This window comes from Doryrhamphus excisus, linkage group LG21 (genome assembly GCF_037039965.1).
Source record: "Doryrhamphus excisus strain RoL-2023G ecotype Guam linkage group LG21, RoL_Dexc_Guam_v1.1, whole genome shotgun sequence".
NCBI classification, from domain to species: domain Eukaryota; kingdom Metazoa; phylum Chordata; class Actinopteri; order Syngnathiformes; family Syngnathidae; genus Doryrhamphus; species Doryrhamphus excisus.
The window spans coordinates 6135871-6156712 of NC_136377.1; the positions used below are offsets into that span (position 1 = coordinate 6135871).

The 20842-nt window shown below is 40.2% G+C and overlaps 1 protein-coding gene across 2 annotated transcripts; it reads left to right on the plus strand.

The window, feature by feature from the left end:
* The first annotated feature begins 1892 nt into the window (after positions 1-1892).
* robo4 (roundabout, axon guidance receptor, homolog 4 (Drosophila)) lies at positions 1893-19143 on the plus strand. Of its 2 annotated transcripts, none has more exons than XM_058087842.2 (19): positions 1893-2674; positions 7684-8016; positions 8916-9073; positions 9342-9462; positions 9659-9797; positions 10100-10227; positions 11546-11658; positions 11722-11953; positions 12031-12152; positions 13164-13335; positions 13410-13604; positions 13683-13725; positions 13801-13913; positions 14007-14324; positions 14463-14558; positions 15266-15401; positions 15598-15813; positions 15979-16313; positions 17857-19143. In XM_058087842.2, exons 1-19 carry the CDS (start codon positions 2479-2481, stop codon positions 18036-18038), a joined length of 3348 nt encoding a protein of 1115 aa, XP_057943825.2. In that variant the 5' UTR covers positions 1893-2478; the 3' UTR covers positions 18039-19143. The 2 variants fall into 2 exon arrangements, with proteins under 2 accessions (XP_057943825.2, XP_057943826.2); XM_058087843.2 differs by lacking the exon at positions 1893-2674 and adding an exon at positions 5473-5781.
* The last annotated feature ends 1699 nt before the right edge of the window (positions 19144-20842 follow it).

The window sequence follows — 20842 nt, forward strand, 5'->3', positions numbered from 1 at the left end:
GTTTTCTCCGGATACTCCAAATTGTCCATAGGTCTGAATGTGAGTGTGAATGGTTGTTTGTCTATATGTGCCCTGTGATTGGCTGGCGACCAGTCCAGGGTGTACCCCGCCTCTCGCCCGAAGACAGCTATGATAGGCTCCAACACCCCCTGCGACCGTTGTGAGGAAAAGCGGTAGAAAATGAATGAATGAATGAGTTTAATGTGGTGGGCTGCACGGTGGTCGAGTGGTTAGCGCGCTGACCTCACAGCTCAATTCCACCCTCGGCCATCTCTGTGTGGAGTTTGCATGTTCTCCCCGTGCATGCGTGGGTTTTCTCCGGTTTCTTCCCATAATATATCACTATATTGATGAACGAATGTGTTATAGTGTGCATCCGAGTGTATATGTATGTGTGCATGAGGTGTATTAAGAAGCAGTTACTGTAAAGAGTTGTAATGACAACTGACACAGACAGTCCCATTATAATGTGTTGCTGAGCAAAGCACCGGGATCTATCAGTGGCATCTAAATGACTCTATTAGAAACACTGAGAGCTGTGCTAATTAAAATTGCATTTGAAGATAAATGATGATTAAGTGGTGGTTAATGTCCAAATAATTGTGGTGGCAATGAGTCCCAATACAGAAAAGACAGCAACGCTTCAAAGTAGAACTAATATAAAATAACATTTGCTGCATGTTTATAGAAAGCTAATGACCCGACCAGATATATAATCCTTGCACCCTTGGCGATCCTGCACAAATGAGCCAACTGTGTTTCACATCAAAACATAACATTTTTACATGTGAGAATTGGTTACTTTTGGGTTTGCTCATTATGTGCGAATCAAGCTGATGTACGAGTCCCATACTGTGTTGATTGGCAGGTTGGCAGGTGGGAGGTCTGCTTGTTGAATCGGTTTTAATCGTCATAATAAAATAACGTGGTGGAGCAAGGCCCGGGCCGAGAGCCTGGAGGTCGGGGAGCTCGGTTATCCAGGAGAGGCTCAGAGGAGCCAGTTGAGGTGGCTCAGGTATCTAGTCCGAATGCCTCCTGGACGCCTACCTGGTGAAGTGTTCTGGGCATGCCTAGCTGGGGGGGAGCTAGCTGTCTCAAAGCTACCCTGGGAAGGACTCAGCAACCCGGTCCTACATAAGCAGAAGAAAATGGATGGATGGATTATGTTTCTTTTACTGTGATATCAATGCCTGCCTGGTGAAGTGTTCTGGGCATGCCTAGCTGGGGGGGAGGGATTATGTCTCAAAGCTACCCTGGGAAGGACTCAGCAACCCGGTCCCAGATAAGCAGAAGGAAATGGATGGATGGATTATGTTTCTTTTACTGTGATATCAATGCCTGCCTGGTGAAGTGTTGTGGGCATGCCTAGCCGGGGGCAGGTATTATGTCTCAAAGCTACCCTGGGAAGGACTCAGCAACCCGGTCCCAGATAAGCAGAAGGAAATGGATGGATGGATTATGTTTCTTTTACTGTGATATCAATGCCTGCCTGGTGAAGTGTTCTGGGCATGCCTAGCTGGGGGAGGGATTATGTGTCAAAGCTACCCTAGGAAGGACTCAGCAACCCGGTCCCAGATAAGCAGAAGGAAATGGATGGATGGATTATGTTTCTTTTACTGTGATATCAATGCCTGCCTGGTGAAGTGTTCTGGGCATGCCTAGCCGGGGGCAGGTATTATGTCTCAAAGCTACCCTGGGAAGGACTCAGCAACCTGGTCCCAGATAAGCAGAAGAAAATGGATGGATGGATTATGTTTCTTTTACTGTGATATCAATGCCTGCCTGGTGAAGTGTTCTGGGCATGCCTAGCTGGGGGAGGGATTATGTGTCAAAGCTACCCTAGGAAGGACTCAGCAACCCGGTCCCAGATAAGCAGAAGGAAATGGATGAATGGATTATGTTTCTTTTACTGTGATATCAATGCCTGCCTGGTGAAGTGTTCTGGGCATGCCTAGCTGGGGGGAGGGATTATGTCTCAAAGGCTATAAATAACCTAAGAATGTGATGCTATAAATAACCTCACACAAAACTGATATATTTAATCCATTAAAATGTAATTAATTGGTGATGGGGAAACAGGCTTCTCTGTTACCTCCTCTTTTGAACCTCCTCATGCCTGCCTCCTCCCCCAGACTCTGGCTTGTTCCTTTTAGAATGAATGGCACAGATGTTGGATAAGACGGTACCCCTTGGCTGCCTTTCCGGGGTGGAATCTTGTTTTTGTTGTTCTTTTCAGACAACTTCTGCCTACTCGTTCCTGTTTAAAGCAAAAAAAGACCCACAGAGGAGGATGACGAAGACCAAAAAGGAGCAACATCAAGTGAGTGAGATGAAGGGCATCATCTTAAACCATCTTAAAAGCATTCAGATCCAAATTGTGCGGCAGTAAAGTTCCATTTTTCAAGAGTGTCGCAGCAGACGTAATGCAGCTTTTGGGACTGGCATCTCGGAAGTGAAAGCTAAGCCTGTGGATTTAGGATGAAGGTCAGTGCTTGGCTTCTCTGCGCATCCTGGCTCTACACGTGGGCCGAGTACTCTCAGAGGTGCAAATGTCAAGACCTCTGTCCAACAGAACCCGGAGATAAAAGGTCAAAGACCCGCTTCAAGGTGCATTTTGGTAATGCTCTTGGACACCAGCATATACATGTCAGGAGCAGGACACACCACAGAAAAGGTGAGCTGTTAGAAAGTTTTTAGACCTAATCTGAGACATGTGAAATGATGCAGAAAAAGCATGCTGTTGTTACAATAGGCTCAGGGTGTCCAAACTTTTTCCAGTAAGGGCCACATAGTGACAAATGAAAGGATGCAAGGGCCAACTTTGATATATTGTAAAGATATGCTCATAAAACAGCTATTATTATTATGAAATTTGGTATTTTTTCCCCTATTTTTTGGCAGTTGTTTTTTTTTTTATTTACCAAATATTTGAACTTTGCATTTACATAATATTAGCCAATTTTCTCATCATAATATTTGAATTTTATTCCTATCAAATTTTGACTTTATTCCTCACATATTTTTTAAATGACAACTTTATTTTGTTTTTGTTTTCCTCAATATTACTTTTTTTTGTTATAATATGACTTCTGGGAAAATGACGTCAATTTTTTGTAGTTCTGCTGTTTGCTCCAACTATTTCAACAAAATTTCGTCTCATAATATGACATATATATGACATTATTCCCTGATATTTAGGATTTATTCTAGGAACATTACAATGTTTGTCGCAACTTACTTTCCAAAAGTTTTGTTTGTTTTTCATATTACGACAATTTTTTTTTCCCACTAATATATGGGTGCCTTGGTTAATGTCATTAATCCTTTCCAAGAAGTTCAGCTCAAACTAAAACAGACTCTTAACCAAAGCAAAGTATCCCATAGAAATTTATGTAAATCACATTAATACTAAACTTTTTTCCAAATTGCTGTCATTAAAAGATAACTAATTAATAAAATTTAACACAGACACAAACACAAGCACACAATATTCCCTTTAAGACAGTGGTCCATAATAGGTGGCTCGTTGCCACATCCAGTCCACCAAAGCTTTTCTTTTGGCCCACCAAGCATCATCCAAATAATGCAATTTTTTTAGCATGTTTACATGTTTATTGCAGGGTTATTGCACAGTTTATTGCACAGTTATTGTACAGAATGTCATTAATCCTTTCCAAGAGGCCCGACCAAAACAGACTCTAACTAAAGAAAAGTATCCAATAGAAATTTATGTAAATCACATTAATACTAAACTTTTTCCACATTGCTGTCATTAAAAGATAACTAATTAATAAAATTTAACACTGACACAAACACAGGTTGTATTTTATTCTCGATAAAATGGTTCCGGTAAAGGCGCACTTAGACAGACACAGGTTGTACTTTATTCTCGATAAAATGGTTACCGTAAAGGTGCATTTACAAAATTGGTTGTAAACTCTTTGTAAGGATACACTTTGAGCAATCCTGCCTTATTTGATAAAGCAGTTGCCAAATAGTTACGCCTTATGAAGAAGGTTAGCTTTTATCTAAAATGCACTTTAATGCACTTACTCTTGCTCTCCACTCACTTTTTATCTCATCGCTCACTGGGGCTGACAAATTCTTTCTTTTGCTTCACTCCCATCCCACCATCCTTCCCTATTCTGCCACTCGTTCTGACCTTTAGTCCTCATTGTGAGCGAGGTTCCTTCCCATAAGCACACGGCGGCCCTGCATCAATCTCATGGATTCTATTGAGCCGGGTTTCATCCTTCATCCTCGCTAAACCTTTTGTTTGCGGCCTGAAAAGCTGGCTGATGTCGGGGACCATCAAGCCCAAGTTGTTGGATCAATATAAACATCAATCACTCGGTCCAAGGTCTTTCTGCGCCTCGGAAAAAACAGTTCACTAAACAATCCTTTCTTTATGGCGGTCCTTAGAAGGAATGAGCTTGCGGTAGTTCACTTTTTTCTGGGTCGTGCTTGTTTTTTTTTCTCTGGAAATTTGCACTGCAATGGGAGTGTTGTTCTCATCCTGTCAACTGGGAACTCATTTGGGTTACTTTCTGACTACTTTTATTGTCCCTTGTCATGTAGTGGATAGAGTTTAAAATCGCTAAATCTACATTAAGACATAAAAACCCATCAGTGCTTAAAATAAAATAATGGCGGAGATATTAAACACTAGACTTTTTTCACTAAAATACGACTAATACATATCAAAGATGTGTACTGTTACAAAAGTAATTAGTTACAGTTACAAATTGGCATGTCCGATAATTATTGGTACAGACTCCTTTCTAGATGTTCCGGAATCTGCACCTATTCCAGTTTTATTTCCTTGGATTTCCAAAACGGTCTGTTTTAATGTTTTCTATCCACGGCCCGCCTTTGTGCACGCCCACTCCGCTGTGATTGGTCACACTCAGCTTGAAACAGAGCATTCTTATCTGAAGCTTTGGCATCGTTTACCACAATAATACAACATTCTAACTACATTTATAGGTCAGAAAAGTGGAAAAATTGTAATAGGTGCCCTTTAACTCTCTTGGGTGCCTTTAATTTCCCACCTTTTCGCGGCTCTAGAAGACAAGAAAGTTTCTCCCCAAAAAACTGTGATAAAAACACAATATATTAATAGTTTTGCAGCTTTTTTGCTGCTTAGATCGATCCATCAACTTGAGTTGTAAAAATGTAAATATTTGTATTGTTTTTAGCCCTTCAAATGCCCATTTGATTCAATTATGTCACTGTTTTTGCTTAGAAAAATATAAAAAAAATTTTACACATAGTACTCAGGTATGCAGATGTGATACTGCGGAAAAAAAAGCATCAGAATCTATTTTATGTATAGTTAACCCTGATCTTTGACCTATACAGCCCCCTAAAAGTTATTATGTGAGAAAATAAATCATTAATAATTACGGTAATTAAATCACACTTTTTTTTATTAACTTTTGTTTAACTTCACTTCGTTATTTTTAATTTCAGTTTCAGTTGTTTCATGCTGTTATAATTTGAAAGGGGTGGTCTTTAATTTTACTTTGAAAAGATCGCTGACAGGAAGTTGATTGTTTCAGCCGAGTGTTGCTCGAGCAGCCGGTCAAGTTTTTACCCACCACAAGGTTTTCATACATTCTCGGCTATATTTGTATATTTTGTAAGAGTCTACATTTACAATAAGTATATATAATCTCGTTAAAAAGAAAAAACGAAAACACACATTTGAATATATTTAATGAGCGATGACTAGAGGTGATGCCAGGCTGTTCTCCGTGATAATTACACTTCTTCTGACAGGTAAGTTTATTCAGTATCTTTGGTTACTTCCGTCTTCTTACATAAGGTAAAGCATTAGCTCCTTTTAATGTAGCATTCTTACATATACATCGTCAAATAAAATGGCAGACCATGTCCACTTTAATTGATTAAATGTTATCATGGTGTGTTTTTGGGTAGAGATCGACTGATGTTTATGTGGAGTTCACCCTTATGTGGAGTTGTACCAGGGTTAATAGTTTTAGAAGTTTATCAGCTCTTTTGAGGATTATTTTAAAGCCATTTAACAATTGTAATGCTTTATTATGGACCTATAACTGTCCATGTTATAGGTCTTCAGTAAATTCTCTGCTCCCAAAAAAGGCCTAATATTCCCTGCACACTGTAATAAATGTGGCTGATCCAGTAGTGCATGTGTTTTTTTTTTTTTTTTTTAGCTTCTATGTATTGCTATGTCAATGTAATCGACCCAAGGCCTTCAGAATCAAGAGTGCTGGCCCATATCACATATGGACACCCCTTTTTTTCAGATTTCAGATTCACCTCACAAACCCAGCAGCCAAAAATGTTAATAATAAGATACATAATACATTTTAGAGTTGTGATTATTTGGAATGAATAAATGTTTAATTCAGTTTCAAGTACATTTATGGTACTATGCACAACAATATTGAACAGAAAAGCGTATAGTATCCCCCCCCCGCTATCATTTTCCTTGAAGCAAAAATGGGTGTGGGTTAAATAGGGTATTGTTAGCTATTTTTTTCCAACATTTCCGGGCATCATGAACTGAGGACGCTGAAGAATAATGTCTGAAGAATAACATTTAAGCTGGTTACTTTGTATTTATGTTGAGTTTTAAACTGGGGGTTGATTTTAAATGAGGGGGAGTAGTTTCAAATGTAATTGTGCATAAATAACTGAATTAATTCCCCACACATATGCTATTTTCTTCTCAAGTTTACAAACAGCTCAAAAAAGTCCATGTGAGGAATACTCAACTGTGTATTTTCTTTGGCTGTAAGTACACTGTTCTTATGTTCTTTTGTTAAGGTTGACGTTCCTGAGCGCCTTGAGCTTCCTGTCTTATCAGGAAGCTCATCGGTCTCCGTTTCCTTAGTTGTGGTCATCCAACTCTGCAGGAAATTCAAACAATGGCATTCCTGCTAGCCACAAATTTAGACAATGACTATGTTTACAAGCACACAATATTCCCTTTAAGACGGTGGTCCATAATAGGCGGCTCGTTTGCCACATCCAGTCCACCAAAGCTTTTCTTTTGGCCCACCAAGCATCATCCAAATAATGCAATTTTTTATCGAGAGCCACATTAGCTAATGTACGATTTTACAGCAGCATAAACAGAGTACAAGAGCATAGAAAGTGCAAAATAAAGAAGTTATATACATTATAAGCCACATGTTTATTGCAAGGTTATTGCACAGTTTATTGCACAGTTATTGTACAGGATTTTTTGAGCAGTTTATATTCCTATCATGAAAAAAAAATGCATTTAGCTGTGTGGTATAGGTGAAAAGGCGTACTGTATTTTTATTTTATTTTATTTTGCTTTTTTTCCCACATATTTAAACTTTTTTCTTAAATAAACTTTGTCAATTTTCTTTTCAGAATATTGTGACATTATTCCCATAATATCATAACTTTTTCCCCAAACTAATTTTCCAACAATTATTTTGTTTTGTATGTTTAACTTAAAAATCAATGTATTTTATTTTCATAAAATTAAAATCATTTTCTCCCGGAATATTTTGACTTCTCATTAGATTAGGACTTTTTTTGTACTTATTCTTGTAAAAGTACTACTCATTTGTCTAGTTTTGTATTTGTTTTTTTTAATTTTCTTGTCCATTACACAGGAGCAATCAGTGCCCGATTAACAAATTCTATCTTGCCATTTCACAGGCTCCAGAGTTTGTGCTGATGATGCGCCCCCCCGCATCGTCCACCACCCCTCTGATGTGGTGGTGAAATTTGGGAAACCTGCCACATTCTCCTGCCGGGCGGACGGCAACCCGAAGCCGACCATCGAGTGGCTGCACGATGGCCAGCCGTTGGAGGTTTCCAAGGGAGATGGCCAGCTACAGCCCATGTTTTTGTCAGATGACAGGCTCTTCTTCCTGAGTGTGGGTGTGGGTGTGGGTAGACATGGCCAGTCCCATGAGGGCATCTACACCTGTGTGGCCAGGAACAGCGCGGGCACGGCCGTCAGCCACAATGCATCATTGCACATTGCAAGTAAGAGGAAGACTTTGATTGTCGTAATTATTTCATTCATAACATTCATTCATTCATTTTCTACCGCTTTTTCCTCACGAGGGTCACGGGGGGTGCTGGAGCCTATCCCAGCTGTCTTCGGGCGAGAGGCGGGGTACACCCTGGACTGGTCGCCAGCCAATCACAGGGCACATATAGACAAACAACCATTCACACTCACATTTATACCTATGAACAATTTGGAGTCACCAATTAACCTAGCATGTTTTTGGAGGAAACCGGAGTACCCGGAGAAAACCCACACATGCACGGGGAGAACATGCAAACTCCACACAGAGATGCCCGAGGGTGGAATTGAACCCTGGTCTCCTAGCTGTGAGGTCTGCGCGCTAACCACTAGACCGCCGTGCCGCCCTTCATTCATAACATCACATACTTATTCATCTATATTTTAAAGTATAAAAGAGATATAAACTATTATGGAAAGCAGGAAGTGAACAAATGTAACAGTTACTGATTGTAAAAGTACCAGATGGAGGGGTAGGATTTAATAAGCTTTGCTTCTTCCTACTCCTTTTGGACATGTGGAACTGTGAACTGATTATGTGATGCATTCAATTGTATGCATCTGATGCATGTTAAAATGAAATAAAACCATTACCATTTTCATAACCATTACCAAAATGTATATGTATTCACCAGTAATACATAGTAATGTAGGATGGAATCGGAATCACTGTTTTTTTGCTTCATCGCAACTATGGTGCTTTCAAGGACCACTATACAAAGTGCAAAAAATGGGCTTTTTTAACTGTAGTACATAAATGAACATGTAATATCGACTTCAAATCATAAGCTTTTTATTGTTTATGAGCATGTTTGGTTTTTGCACATGACCTTCAAACTCTGTATTGTTGTAGCACTGCAAGACGCGTTCACTGTGCAGCCCAATGATGTCGAGGTGGCTGAGGGAGAGGTGGCTGTCTTAAACTGTGGACCGCCCGTGGGACACCCAGAGCCAAATATAATGTGGAGGAAAGACGGACTGCCAGTCAACAGCACTGACTTCCACTACACGGTATGCTTTGCTTCAATGAGTGAGATGTACACATCACTTACTAGGTCTTGCAAAAGAATCAGAGGTTGAATACATGTTTTTCCCATTGTGAATCACCTGTCATGGACATGTACTTGTATGCATTTATTTCCCGAGTAGGTTTGAAGTGTGTGAAGTGTGCACAGCATGGTTTTCAAAAATGACTCGGTCTCATTCTTTTCTAACATGATGCAACTCTTACATGATTTCTTCCTCCACTACTCTGTGTGTGTTTTTCTGTGTGCTACAGGAGTTGAATGGGAAGCTCATCATCGATCCTACAGAGAAGAACCACTCCGGTGCCTATGTGTGTGTGGCCAGCAACACTATGGGGGTGCGAGAGAGCAGGGCAGCGCGGCTCACTGTGCTCGGTTTGACGTCTCTATAGCGACTAATAATGATGTGGCAATACAATACGTGGGCCTGACTTCACAAATATGCTCTTAAGAATCTTCTTGAATAGAATAGATCATCTTTAAGGACAGTTTGTGAATGAGGCCCAATCATTTCATGTGTAATACAATGCAAAGGAAATTTAATGTTAAGAAAATATTTGCTTCTCTGTAGCAAAACCTGTTTTGGTGCTGAAACCGGAAAATGTGTCGGTGAGAACGGGGGAGTCAGCCGAGTTCTACTGCCAAGCCAAAGGTGATCCTCCACCTGCTGTGGTCTGGAGCAGAGAGCAGGGACCACTGCCCAACGGCAGGTATTAACAAGAATAGAGAACAGGCTAAATAGGTGTAAAATATGCTAACACAATGGTTTTTCAGCTACAAAATAAACCTGAAAATAAACATGAACAGAAAAGGTGTCCAGTGTTTATGTAACATAAACAGTTTTTTCATTTATAAGTCGCTTTGGAGTAACAGCCAACCTATGAAAAAAAGTGTGACTTATAGAAATGTTTTCTTTATCATTTACAATAAATGTTCTGTGCTGGGAATGTGTAAACCTAAATTTTAGTACAGCTCATCAGCAATAAAACCAACCGCTACTCTTTTTTCACAGGTATCTTGTGAACCCGGACCAGACACTCCAGATACATTACCTGACCATCCAAGATGCTGGCAAGTACACCTGCACTGCAGTCAATGATGTCGGTGTGGTCAGTGCTACCGCGAACCTACTTGTTGAAGGTAAATCTATGCCAAGATACATTTTTGTTCTGCCCCAATCTGTCTCATTTGTGTTCCATAGTGATATAGTTAATCTTCAAACAGCTAAAATAATGCATAAGGCTAAAAAAATAACCAATTACCTGAAAATGCCATCCAATACTTCTCTACAAGAGAGGAGAAATATGATCTCAGGGAAGAACTACATTTGAAACACTTATATGCTAGGACTACGTTAAAAAGCCATAGCATTTCAGTATGTGGAATCAAACCATGGAATGGATTGAGTAAGGACCTCAAACAATGCACAACGATGAGCCAATTCAAGAAACAATACAAGCAGTTGATGTTTGCTAAATACAAGGATGAAGAGTCTTGAACCAGTCATGATGTGCTATATATATATATATATATATATATATATCACTATATTGACACTTACTATGGTACCCATTATGTCATTGTATGGTCTCGTACTTCAGTACGTGATAAAATAAAATAGGAAAGCAGGAAGTGAACAAATTTAACAGTTACAGTAAAAGTACCAGATGGAGGGGTAGGATTTAATAAGCTTTGCTTCTTCCTATTCCTTTTGGACATGTGGAACTGTGAACTGATTATGTGATGCATTCAATTGTAATCTGATGTATGTTCAAATGAAATAAAACCATTACCATCGTAGTCACCACTGTTAAAATGTACCTCTAAACTGTTTACAACAGGGGTCTCAAACTCAATTTACTTGGGGGCCACTGGAGCTCGGGTCTGGGCGAGACTGGGGGAGGGAGGCAGGGAAAAAAAAAAACGCATTTATTAAAAACAGAAAAATGAATAAACTTTGCTTTGGTTTCGATTTTCTACAAGAAAAGCTCTGATAAAACATTCCACTGTTCTCAAATATCTTACTTGCCCTGTAGACATGACAAAACACGACTATAGTCACATTTATACTCTTTTTTTATTTACAACATATTGCGCAACTGCAGGGTCTTGAGACACATGCTAACTCGCAAACTAGAGAGCTAGCGACCTAAACGGTAGCCTTCAAGTTATTTCCTTTAAACTTAAATAGCCAAAAACTTACCACTTCCACATGGATAGGGAGGATAACTATTAACATTTATTTAACCTTTAACATGAACATTAATCAAACATAATAATTTTTTCTGGGTACATGATACCATACAGCATCCATATCAAACTTGCACGGGCCGCACTAACATTAAACTTTCATATCAAGGCGGAGGCCTCAAACTAGTGTCCTGCGGGCCACATTTGGCCCGCGGGCCGCGTGTTTGAGACCACTGGTTTACATTGATTCTTTATGTTTTTTATATAGCTTCCAGCACAAAACAGAAAGACCTCCACAAAGAACTGTCAGCCCTGCGTGTGACTCTAGAAAATGTCACCATCACGGCCCCAGGGTCCAACATGTCACAAGTACAGTGGGAGGTATGTAAACACCGATTCAGAGAGTTTTACAGAGAATGCCAACTTATACATGCTTGTTTTCAGCTCCAGTCCCTCCAGACTCAGCCTCATTACCTGGATGGCTTTGAGGTTCTTTACCGTTCTCTGTTACCTGCCAGCTCAGACTGGGTGGCAATAAAAGTGACGGTGCCAAGCTTTCAAGCACAGGTTGGCCCTTTAAAGAGAGGCTACAAGTATGAGTTTAAGGTTCGCCCGTACGGCAGCGACTTGTACGGACGGGAGAGTAACACCCAGCTCCTCAGAGTCCCAGAGACAGGTGGGTATTTGTACTCATACTAAGATTTGACTATATTCTTCAAATTGAATGGTTTCTGACTAATGACTTATTCGCAGTGCCCGGTGCCGCTCCGCTGGCCGTGTCGATAACCGTCAGCCATAATCACAATAACTCTATCCACCTGAACTGGGAGCCTCCTCCTTCCGACTCCCTCAATGGGATCATCCAGGGTTACCAGGTAATCCCCAATCACTGTTTTAGACCTTACCTTCATAGTGTTTTTTTCATTACATTTAAAATGAGAGTATCTGGGTGTTAGGAGACCCGAGTTTGATTCCACCCTCGGGCATCTCTGTGTGGAGTTTGCATGTTCTCCAGGTACCCCGGTTTCTTCCCACATTCCAAAAGCATGCTAGGTTAATTAGCGACTCCAAATTGTCCATAGGTATGAATGTGAGTGTGAATGGTTGTTTGTCTATATGTGCCCTGTGATTGGCTGACCACCAGTCCAGGGTGTACCCCGCCTCTTGTTAGGATAAGCGGTAGAAAATGAATGCAATTTTTAATGCACATTTAAGCAAATTGTACTTCCTCATGGCCTAAATTAATATTTTTTAAATTACCTAATGAAATGAACCATGCCTAAATTTAGTCAAATACAAATACAAGGCAGAAGAAGTATTATTATTGTCAATGCAGTACTATATTGTACATCGGCCGCTAGGTGTCAATAATTGTTTGGTAAGACTAGACTTGTACTAAACTTATCAATGAGTTTGCCTATGGATCACATTAGCTGTGACACTTAAATGGCTATTGTAATGACGCAAATACGCTGGAAGTACACACAAAAAAACAAGGTACTGCTAATGTGTGAGTCAACATTAGCTTTTTTATGGCTAATATGTCGTATTTTCTTTTGATTATAGCTACTATATTTGGTAATACAAATGTAAAGGTGACTATAGGGGTGTTAGTTCATGTCTTGAGGACTCAAATGATGTTAAAAAGCATATTTAGAAAACAGATCAGAAATGGGTTTTCTATGACATAGCTATGAAAATATTCTATTTATCAATATTGAATATCCTACTTGGTGGCAATTCACTTGAATATAATTTAACATGTTATTAAAATCATAAAGCTGTTTGTGCACAAACTCTTGTTTTTTTGTGCTGCAAATACATTTTTCAGCCAAAACTCAAAACTGTTGACATTTTCACTTATTTTTCCAAACTATTCTCCTCAGGTATGGTGTGCCGAGTCGGATGAGCAGCAGTACCAAAACTGGACCGTAGATAGCAGCCGACGCAGTCTTGATGTGTATTCCTTGCAACCAGGGAAACGCTACTGGATTACTATTGCCGCTGTCAATGGTGCTGGAATAGGAATGCTAAGTGACCCTCATGGATTTGTCATAAGTAAGCAAATTGACACCTGAAAAATGATTTTCTGTTTATTTGATGAGGATAATATATATTTCTGTTTATCTAAGACCCACAGCTGGGATTTACCTCTGAGACAGACAGCCGGTCCAGACTGGATCAGTCTACATTTGTGGCCCTGCTTCAGGACCCCGTACTGATTGGCAGCATTGGTGCCCTCTTGTGGTGCTTTTTGATGATTGCAGCTGTCTGCCTTCTAAAACGCCACAGCAGGATGTGTATAGCAGGACGTGAGCGGGCTAAAAGTATGCAAACAATATTACAAAATATTAAAGCATTCACAGTTAGACAAATGTAGGACGTTTCTCTGATTTTCTCCACAGGTTTGCATGGACTCGCCACTGAAGATCTCTTCATAAATCACAGGTAAAGATGTGACTTTATATATTTGGAAAAGCCAGAACTCTCAAAATCCTGAAAGTGTTTGACTATATGATTCAGGATAACAGCACCAGACTCTCCTTGGAGTTCTGTGGCCTGGAGACCAGCTTTGAACCAGAAGTACCAAGACCTGTGGGCTCAAGGTCACAAACATTCAGGGATCAGGAGTGCAGGTGAGTATAATTTGTCATCATGACTGACTTGGATCTGTACTTGATCTAACCGATCTGCAACATTCCATTCACATCCAATCCATGCTTCACCAGGCTTTCCGGTGCCAACCAATAAGGAGCCAAGCTGCATGGACTCAGCTGTTCCTGTTGTGACTGACAGCTGCAGTGTCTACGGCACCTTTTACGTTGACCTGATGGGAAACGGGCTGAAGACCTTCAACAGTCCCGGACGTTGCCCTAAAGTGCCTCACGGTCTGCCCCAACAGCAAGGAGCTGAGACCATTCAGATCTTCACTCAGCCTGGACCTGGGACCTCACTCCTCACTAGTCAGGCCATGTTACCATGGAAACAGTCCATACGACCTCAGCCCAAGATGGGCGTGCTGAGGGAAAAGAGGCACATTAAGCAAGGTGGATGTTTATTATAATATTATTACATTGTTTATACTACTTTTTGGTTGTCTTTCTTAATTCATGTGAATTTTAATGCAGCGTTTCTCTCAGGACTACAGTATGTGTGTGTGTGTGTGTGTGTGTGTTAACTTGCAGAGTTGCACGCAGTGAGCAGTGTCCCCATCGTAGCCACTGTGGACCAGGCTGGTCCAACTAGTGTCTGCAAACAGAGATTTAGCCACGTCCCATCAGGTCAGCCTGGTATAAACACTCATCTCACTTCTTCACTTCACTTCACTTATCTATCTATCCATTCATCCTTCATCCTTCATCCTTCATCCATCTATCTATGTATCTATCTATTTATCTCTCCATCCATCCATCCATCCATCCTTCATCCATCTATCCATCTATCCATCCATCTATCCATCTACCTATCCATCTATCCATCTATCCATCTATCCATCTATCTATCTATCTATTTATCTATCTATCTATCTCTCCATCCATCCATCCATCCATCCATCCATCCTTCAGCCATCCATCCATCCTTCATCCATCCATCCATCCATCCATCCATCTATCTATTCATCTCTCCATCCATCTATCTATTCATCTCTCCATCCATCTATCCATTTATCCATCCATCCATCCATCTATCTATCCATCCATCTCTCCACCTCGCCATCCATCCATCCATCCATCCATCTCTCCATCTAGCCATCTATCCATATATCCATCTATCCATCTCGTCTGTCTGTCTGTCCGTCCACCCGTCCGTCCGTCCATCTGTCCGTCTCTCCATCTATCCATCCCTACCTCCCTGCCTCCCTTCATCTCTCCATCCATCCATCCATCCATCCATCCATCCATCCAATGTCTCCATCCATCCGTCCATCCATCAATCTAATGTAATGTAATGTAATGTAATGTAATGTAATGTATATTGGTCTGTCCAGAGTATAATGGAGGTGCTGGCTGTCCTCGGCTGCTGCAATACTCTGCATCCCTGCACCTATTGGACACGTGGACACGCCCACCACTGTTACACTTGGAGGAAACTGCAGACACTCACAGTGTGACCTCAGACGAAGGGTAAGAACAACACATCCATCAATTTTCTACCGCTTATCCTGATCAGGGTCGGGCTGACCTCAGGCAGAACACATCCTGGGCCGCTCATCATTTCCTCATCACTGAGTGGGGGGCTGAAGTCGGCCATGGCACAGGAACTGGGCAGGAACAGCTCAGTCCGTAAGCAGCGTCTACATGTGTGTGGTCTCTCCCCCAGATCCAGTCGCTCCACCAAGATGACAGTAGACCTGGGCTCTCTTCAGTCTGTGTGTGCTACCCCGGGCTACCACGCACAGGCGGGGGGCGCCACCTCCAACGACAGTCGCCCCCCTTACAGCCACCTGTCCGCTTCATCCTATATTGAAGAAAAGGGTGGCACGCTGACAGCGCAGGAAGCCAATCAGTATTTGGAACTTCACGCTGAGGAATCTAGGTACATGAAGTTGTGGGGCGGCCATTTTTCTGGACGACATAGAGAAACAGGATGCTAACATGATCTTGTTTAGAAATGTAGAGCTCTCATCGTGAGTCATATACCTGCCATGTTGGTGTTACATATATTGTCGTTCCTAAGCACGTCATTATCGTATCTCATCAGTGTCCTTCCTGGGCAACATGTCTCCCGTCTCCGTCCTCTGACCACCGGCATGATCTACAACGCTGACCTAGTCCCGTCCACCCAAATGGACCGTAACACATCCTATCAGGTCCCACCCATCGGGTTTCACCGCGCCCGCCTTCAGAGCTCACCTTCCTCCTGTTACAGCGAATGGGACGGCTCCCTGTGGAACACCTGGAGCTCCATCACTGATGGGAACTTTGCCAGCGCCCGTACGAGCCTCATCAGCTCAGTGGACAGCTGCTACACCAATGACAGCAGCAACTTCACCCACTTTGTGACGGCGGAGTCCATAAGTGGAGCTTCTTTGTCAGGTAAGTCAATGTACACAATAATCCAGTAGTGTAATGCTACATTTATCCACTGGGTGGCGCCCTCAGCTCAAAAGTCCCAACTATTCATACAGCCATGCAGTCATCTGTCAAGGTTTGCCTCTTTACCTAATATGTGTCGTCCATGTCTGAGTGGGTTCATCGATGGATATGCACCAGTGGCTCCATGTTGGAAGATAAGAACCTTTGATATCTAAGGCGGCGCAAGGCAATTACTTTCATTCAGCAACTTTAATCCATCACCCTCTCCCATCGTGACACCTCATTGGTCACTCTGTGAAACCTTTGTCTGTATTACCAGAAAGCCTTTCAGTTCTCAGGAAGTCATAGAACTTATACGTAAACTATATGTAAATTGACACATAAGTCAGAACAATACGTTACTTTTATCCATGTGGTTGCACACTGGAAGGGGCGTTGCAATGGAGGGAGACGCAAAGAGGAAGTATAGAGATTTTGATGGTGGTTATTTCATAGCCGATCCTTACCGTCTTTATCTTGATCATGTTGGCAATGTGGGGCTGCACGGCAGTCGAGTGGTTAGCGCGCACACCTCACAGCTAGGAGACCAGGGTTCAATTCCACCCCCTGGAGTTTGCATGTTCCCCCCGTTTTCTCCGGTTTCCTCCCACATTCCAAAAACATGCTAGGTTAATTAGCGACTCCAAATTGTCCATAGGTATGAATGTGAGTGTGAATGGTTGTTTGTCTATATGTGCCCTGTGATTGGCTGGCCACCAGTCCAGGTTGTACCCCGCCTCTCGCACGAAGACAACTGGGATAGGCTCCAGCATCCCCAGCGACTCTCGTAAGGAAATGCGGTAGAAAATGAATGAATGAATGTAGGCAACGTTTCACGTCCTAATGGTCGATGTGTCCGCTTCTTCGTGTGAGAGACACAAAGACAGGGGTCAGCAACCCACGGCTCCAGAGCCACATGTGGCTCTTAAGCTTCTTTGTTACGTTTTTTTTTTTTTTACACCCGAATGGGGAAAATACGCGTCTTTGTTATGATTTTTTTTTTTAATCTGACTTTCTGTGAGACCCTATACTCGATCGACTCTGATACCCCAAAATTCCCTCCAAATTTGGCAGTCAATCAAAATCTTTGTAGACTCGTAATTCGCTGCACATTTCTTCAGGCGTCAGGTATTGAGGTTTAACCAAGATGGTACTATCATTAACTTATGAGTTGGCATCCATCACACATTAACGCTGCACTTCTATTTATTGTATTCTGTTGTTAAAACTTGTTAAAATTAAAAATGGAAAAAAAAAAATTTAATTAAAAAAAAAATTACCTACATAGATTTATAAGATGTTTTTAAATCATGTTTTGCGGCTCTTAAGTGAGCTGAGGGGGTAAAACGGCTCTTTTGATAGTAAAGGTTGCCGACCCCTGCACAAAGAGGTGATGATGCAACTCCACAATTGAAGACACAAGGTGGCAGAAGTGCACCTTATAAAAAGTGTTGTGTTCCTGATTAATAAAAATATAAATCATGACCGTATCTTCTATGTTCAGATTTCTCTCCGCCCGCCTCCCCTCTCGGCGCCATGTACCCGTCATTGTGTGCCGAGGGCGGCTCAATCAGGGATCTGGAAACTGTTCCTGCATGGGACTGGAGCAGGAACTGGATGGAGGAAATGGAGGCTCAGTACAGCGGCCGCTATCCCGGCAGGAATGCTAAACCTTTTAACACGTAGGGCGTTCTTACAGCTTAGGATAATTTGTTATTCTTAGAATCATTCAATATGTTAACAATTGACCGAAGACTAACTTTATGATGTTTGGAGTTTTTGATGCATGATGCTTTTCTCAGGTTGGCTTATGGCCTCATCCTACTGTTTTTATGGTTTTATTGGAAATAGGAAAGATATCAGGCACTTTCTCATGACACTGCTGAGAATGTCCTTTTTCTTATTCATTTTTTATTCCAATATATTTTTTATATTGTAATAGTTCCAGTGCTGTGCCTCTTCCTGAAGTTAATGCAAGAAAAGAAGTACATGGTAGAAGTAGAAGTACATGGCAGTACATTTTTTAAATTCACATTTAACTGAACTAACTTAATACTATACCGCAAGCTTGAACAATACCGAGTTTGTTTTTTTTTTCTTGATGTTTTAACGTTCCACACTTGACACAAAGTATATATTGTAGTTTTCTGTGAAGGAAAACTTCCTCGCGTTTGTAAGTTTTGAAACGTATGGAAGTCACTGAAAAGAGAAAAAATATCCCAAAGGTAAGTCCTAATTATGAAATAAAAAGGCCAAATTACCAGATGAAAAAATGACAAGATAGTGTGAGGTAAAAACTCGATATTTCTAAAAAATAAGTCTTAATTATGAGCTAAACAGCCTGAAATTCTGACATCAAAAGCCATAAGTATGAGGAAAAAATTTTAAATTCAGTCATATGTGAAATAAAAAGATGACATTTCAATTTAATAATCGAAATTATATGATTAAAAAGTCCCACGTATGAGATAAGTCAAAATAAAAAGACAGGAATTACCACTTCCTGTCTTGTGCTCTTATTTTGGTGTGCTGCACTTCCTGTTATGGGGAAGTTGCATCAGCTTGACTCCAGTGTAATTGCACACAGCTGGTGGCAATTCCAATCAGGGAGGTTTAAAAGCCTCCTGATTCATTACAACCGACTGCTGTGGCCTCACCTGTCATCACCTCAATTACGTTTTTATGTTTTTATATTTTTGTGTTACCTCTGCTGGTTTGTTTTGTCGTCACGGAGCCTTTTTCCTCTGTTTCCTTTAATAAAATACTCAATAAAACCATTTTTTACGTGCAATCTGCCGACTGTGTCTCTGCATCCTGAGTGGCTAGCCATCCACAGCTTCTTAGATCATGGCATCAAAACTGTTATTATGAAAAATTCATGATTATAAGACAAAATATCAAAATTAGGAGATTTAAAAAAATCACAATTGTGAGATAAAAGGTCATAATTAGATTAGAAGTTATAGTTATGTTATCAAAGTTCAAATGTCTAGCTAAGAAGCTAAATTATTAAATAAAGTCACAATTATGAGATGAAAGTTGACATTTCTAGATAAGAAGTCATAATTATGAGATAAACTTTAAACAGGACATAAAAAAATCACAATTTTGACATTAAAAATACACAATTATGAGCTAAATAAAGTCATAAGATTAGAAAGATTAGAAGTCATAATTATGAGATAAAACGTAAAAAAATAGGAGATAAAAAAACAATTGTGAGATTAAAAAGTCATAACTATGAGCTAAATAAAGTCTAAATTAAATAATAAGTCATAATTATGGGATAAAACGTAAAAAAATAGGAGATAAAAATTCACAATTGTGAGATTAAAAAGTCATAATTATGATCTAAATAAAGTCTAAATTAGATTAGAAGTCATAATTATGAGATAAATCGTAAAAATTAGGATATAAAAAATTCACAATTGTGAGATTAAAAAGTCATAATTATGATTTAAATAAATTCTAAATTAGATTAGAAGTCATAATTATGAGATAAATCGTAAAAATTAGGATATAAAAAATTCACAATTGTGAGATTAAAAAGTCATAATTATGATCTAAATATAGTCTAAATTAGATTAGCAGTCATAATCATGAAACAAAACGTAAAAATTAGAGGATAAGAAATCATAATTGTGAGATTAAAAACTCATAATTAGATTACAAGTCATAACTATGAGATAAAACGTAATAATTAGGAGACGAAAATTCATAATTGCGAGATAAAAAAAAGACATAATTATGAAATAGAAACATCATAGTAATGACTTTGTCACGGTCCTTGAGCTAGCCTCTGTCACAGGTTAGCTTACTTTCATGCTTTAGTTCCTGTTTCATGCTCTTATTTTGATAGTGCTTCCTGTTTGTCCTGGGTTAGTGTCCCGCTTCTCTGTTTCACTCACACCTGTTGCCACTTATGTTCCCCGTCTATTTAGTTCCGGTGCGTACGTCTTAGTTTGTTGTTGTAGCTTACCACGCTACTCCAACCGTCTTAGCTGGTGTCTTGCTGCTGTATATCCGCTGTTATACTTCATATTTGTGAGATAAAACGTCATAAGGATGAGATAAATCACAAGAAATGTGCTCGCCTTCTTCAACGGAGCCTTTGGTCACATTTCAACCTCCGTAGAAACGAAGTTGGAAAATAAAGATATCCTGCAAAGACCAGTGAAGGGTCATTTGTGACGTCATTATGTGAAACGTTTGTGACGAAAAAAGTGTGGATTTCGACCTGAAATCCCTTTTCTAAGTATGCTAAATACTCATAAATGGATAAAAACAACTCATATAACATAAAGCTGAGCAACGTTTCAATGCATTGACATTTTTATATTTGCAAAAAATGTAATTTTACCCGCCATCATGACAAAAAATGTGATGATCTTATTGGACTTAGTTTGTCCTAACTCTGCTTGTGAAAACATGGCTTCTTCATCAGATCCCATCAAAAGACTGTGTAACATTTCCAGTGAATCCCGAAATCA

Excerpts from the sequence above, each read along its gene's own strand:
- robo4 (XM_058087842.2), top strand. The coding sequence starts at position 2,479 with ATGAAGGTCAGTGCTTGGCTTCTCTGCGCATCCTGGCTCTACACGTGG. Across the intron at positions 9,074-9,341 it reads GCACTGACTTCCACTACACG|GAGTTGAATGGGAAGCTCAT; the intron begins GTATGCTTTGCT and ends TGTGTGCTACAG. Across the intron at positions 13,336-13,409 it reads CCCTCATGGATTTGTCATAA|ACCCACAGCTGGGATTTACC; the intron begins GTAAGCAAATTG and ends TGTTTATCTAAG.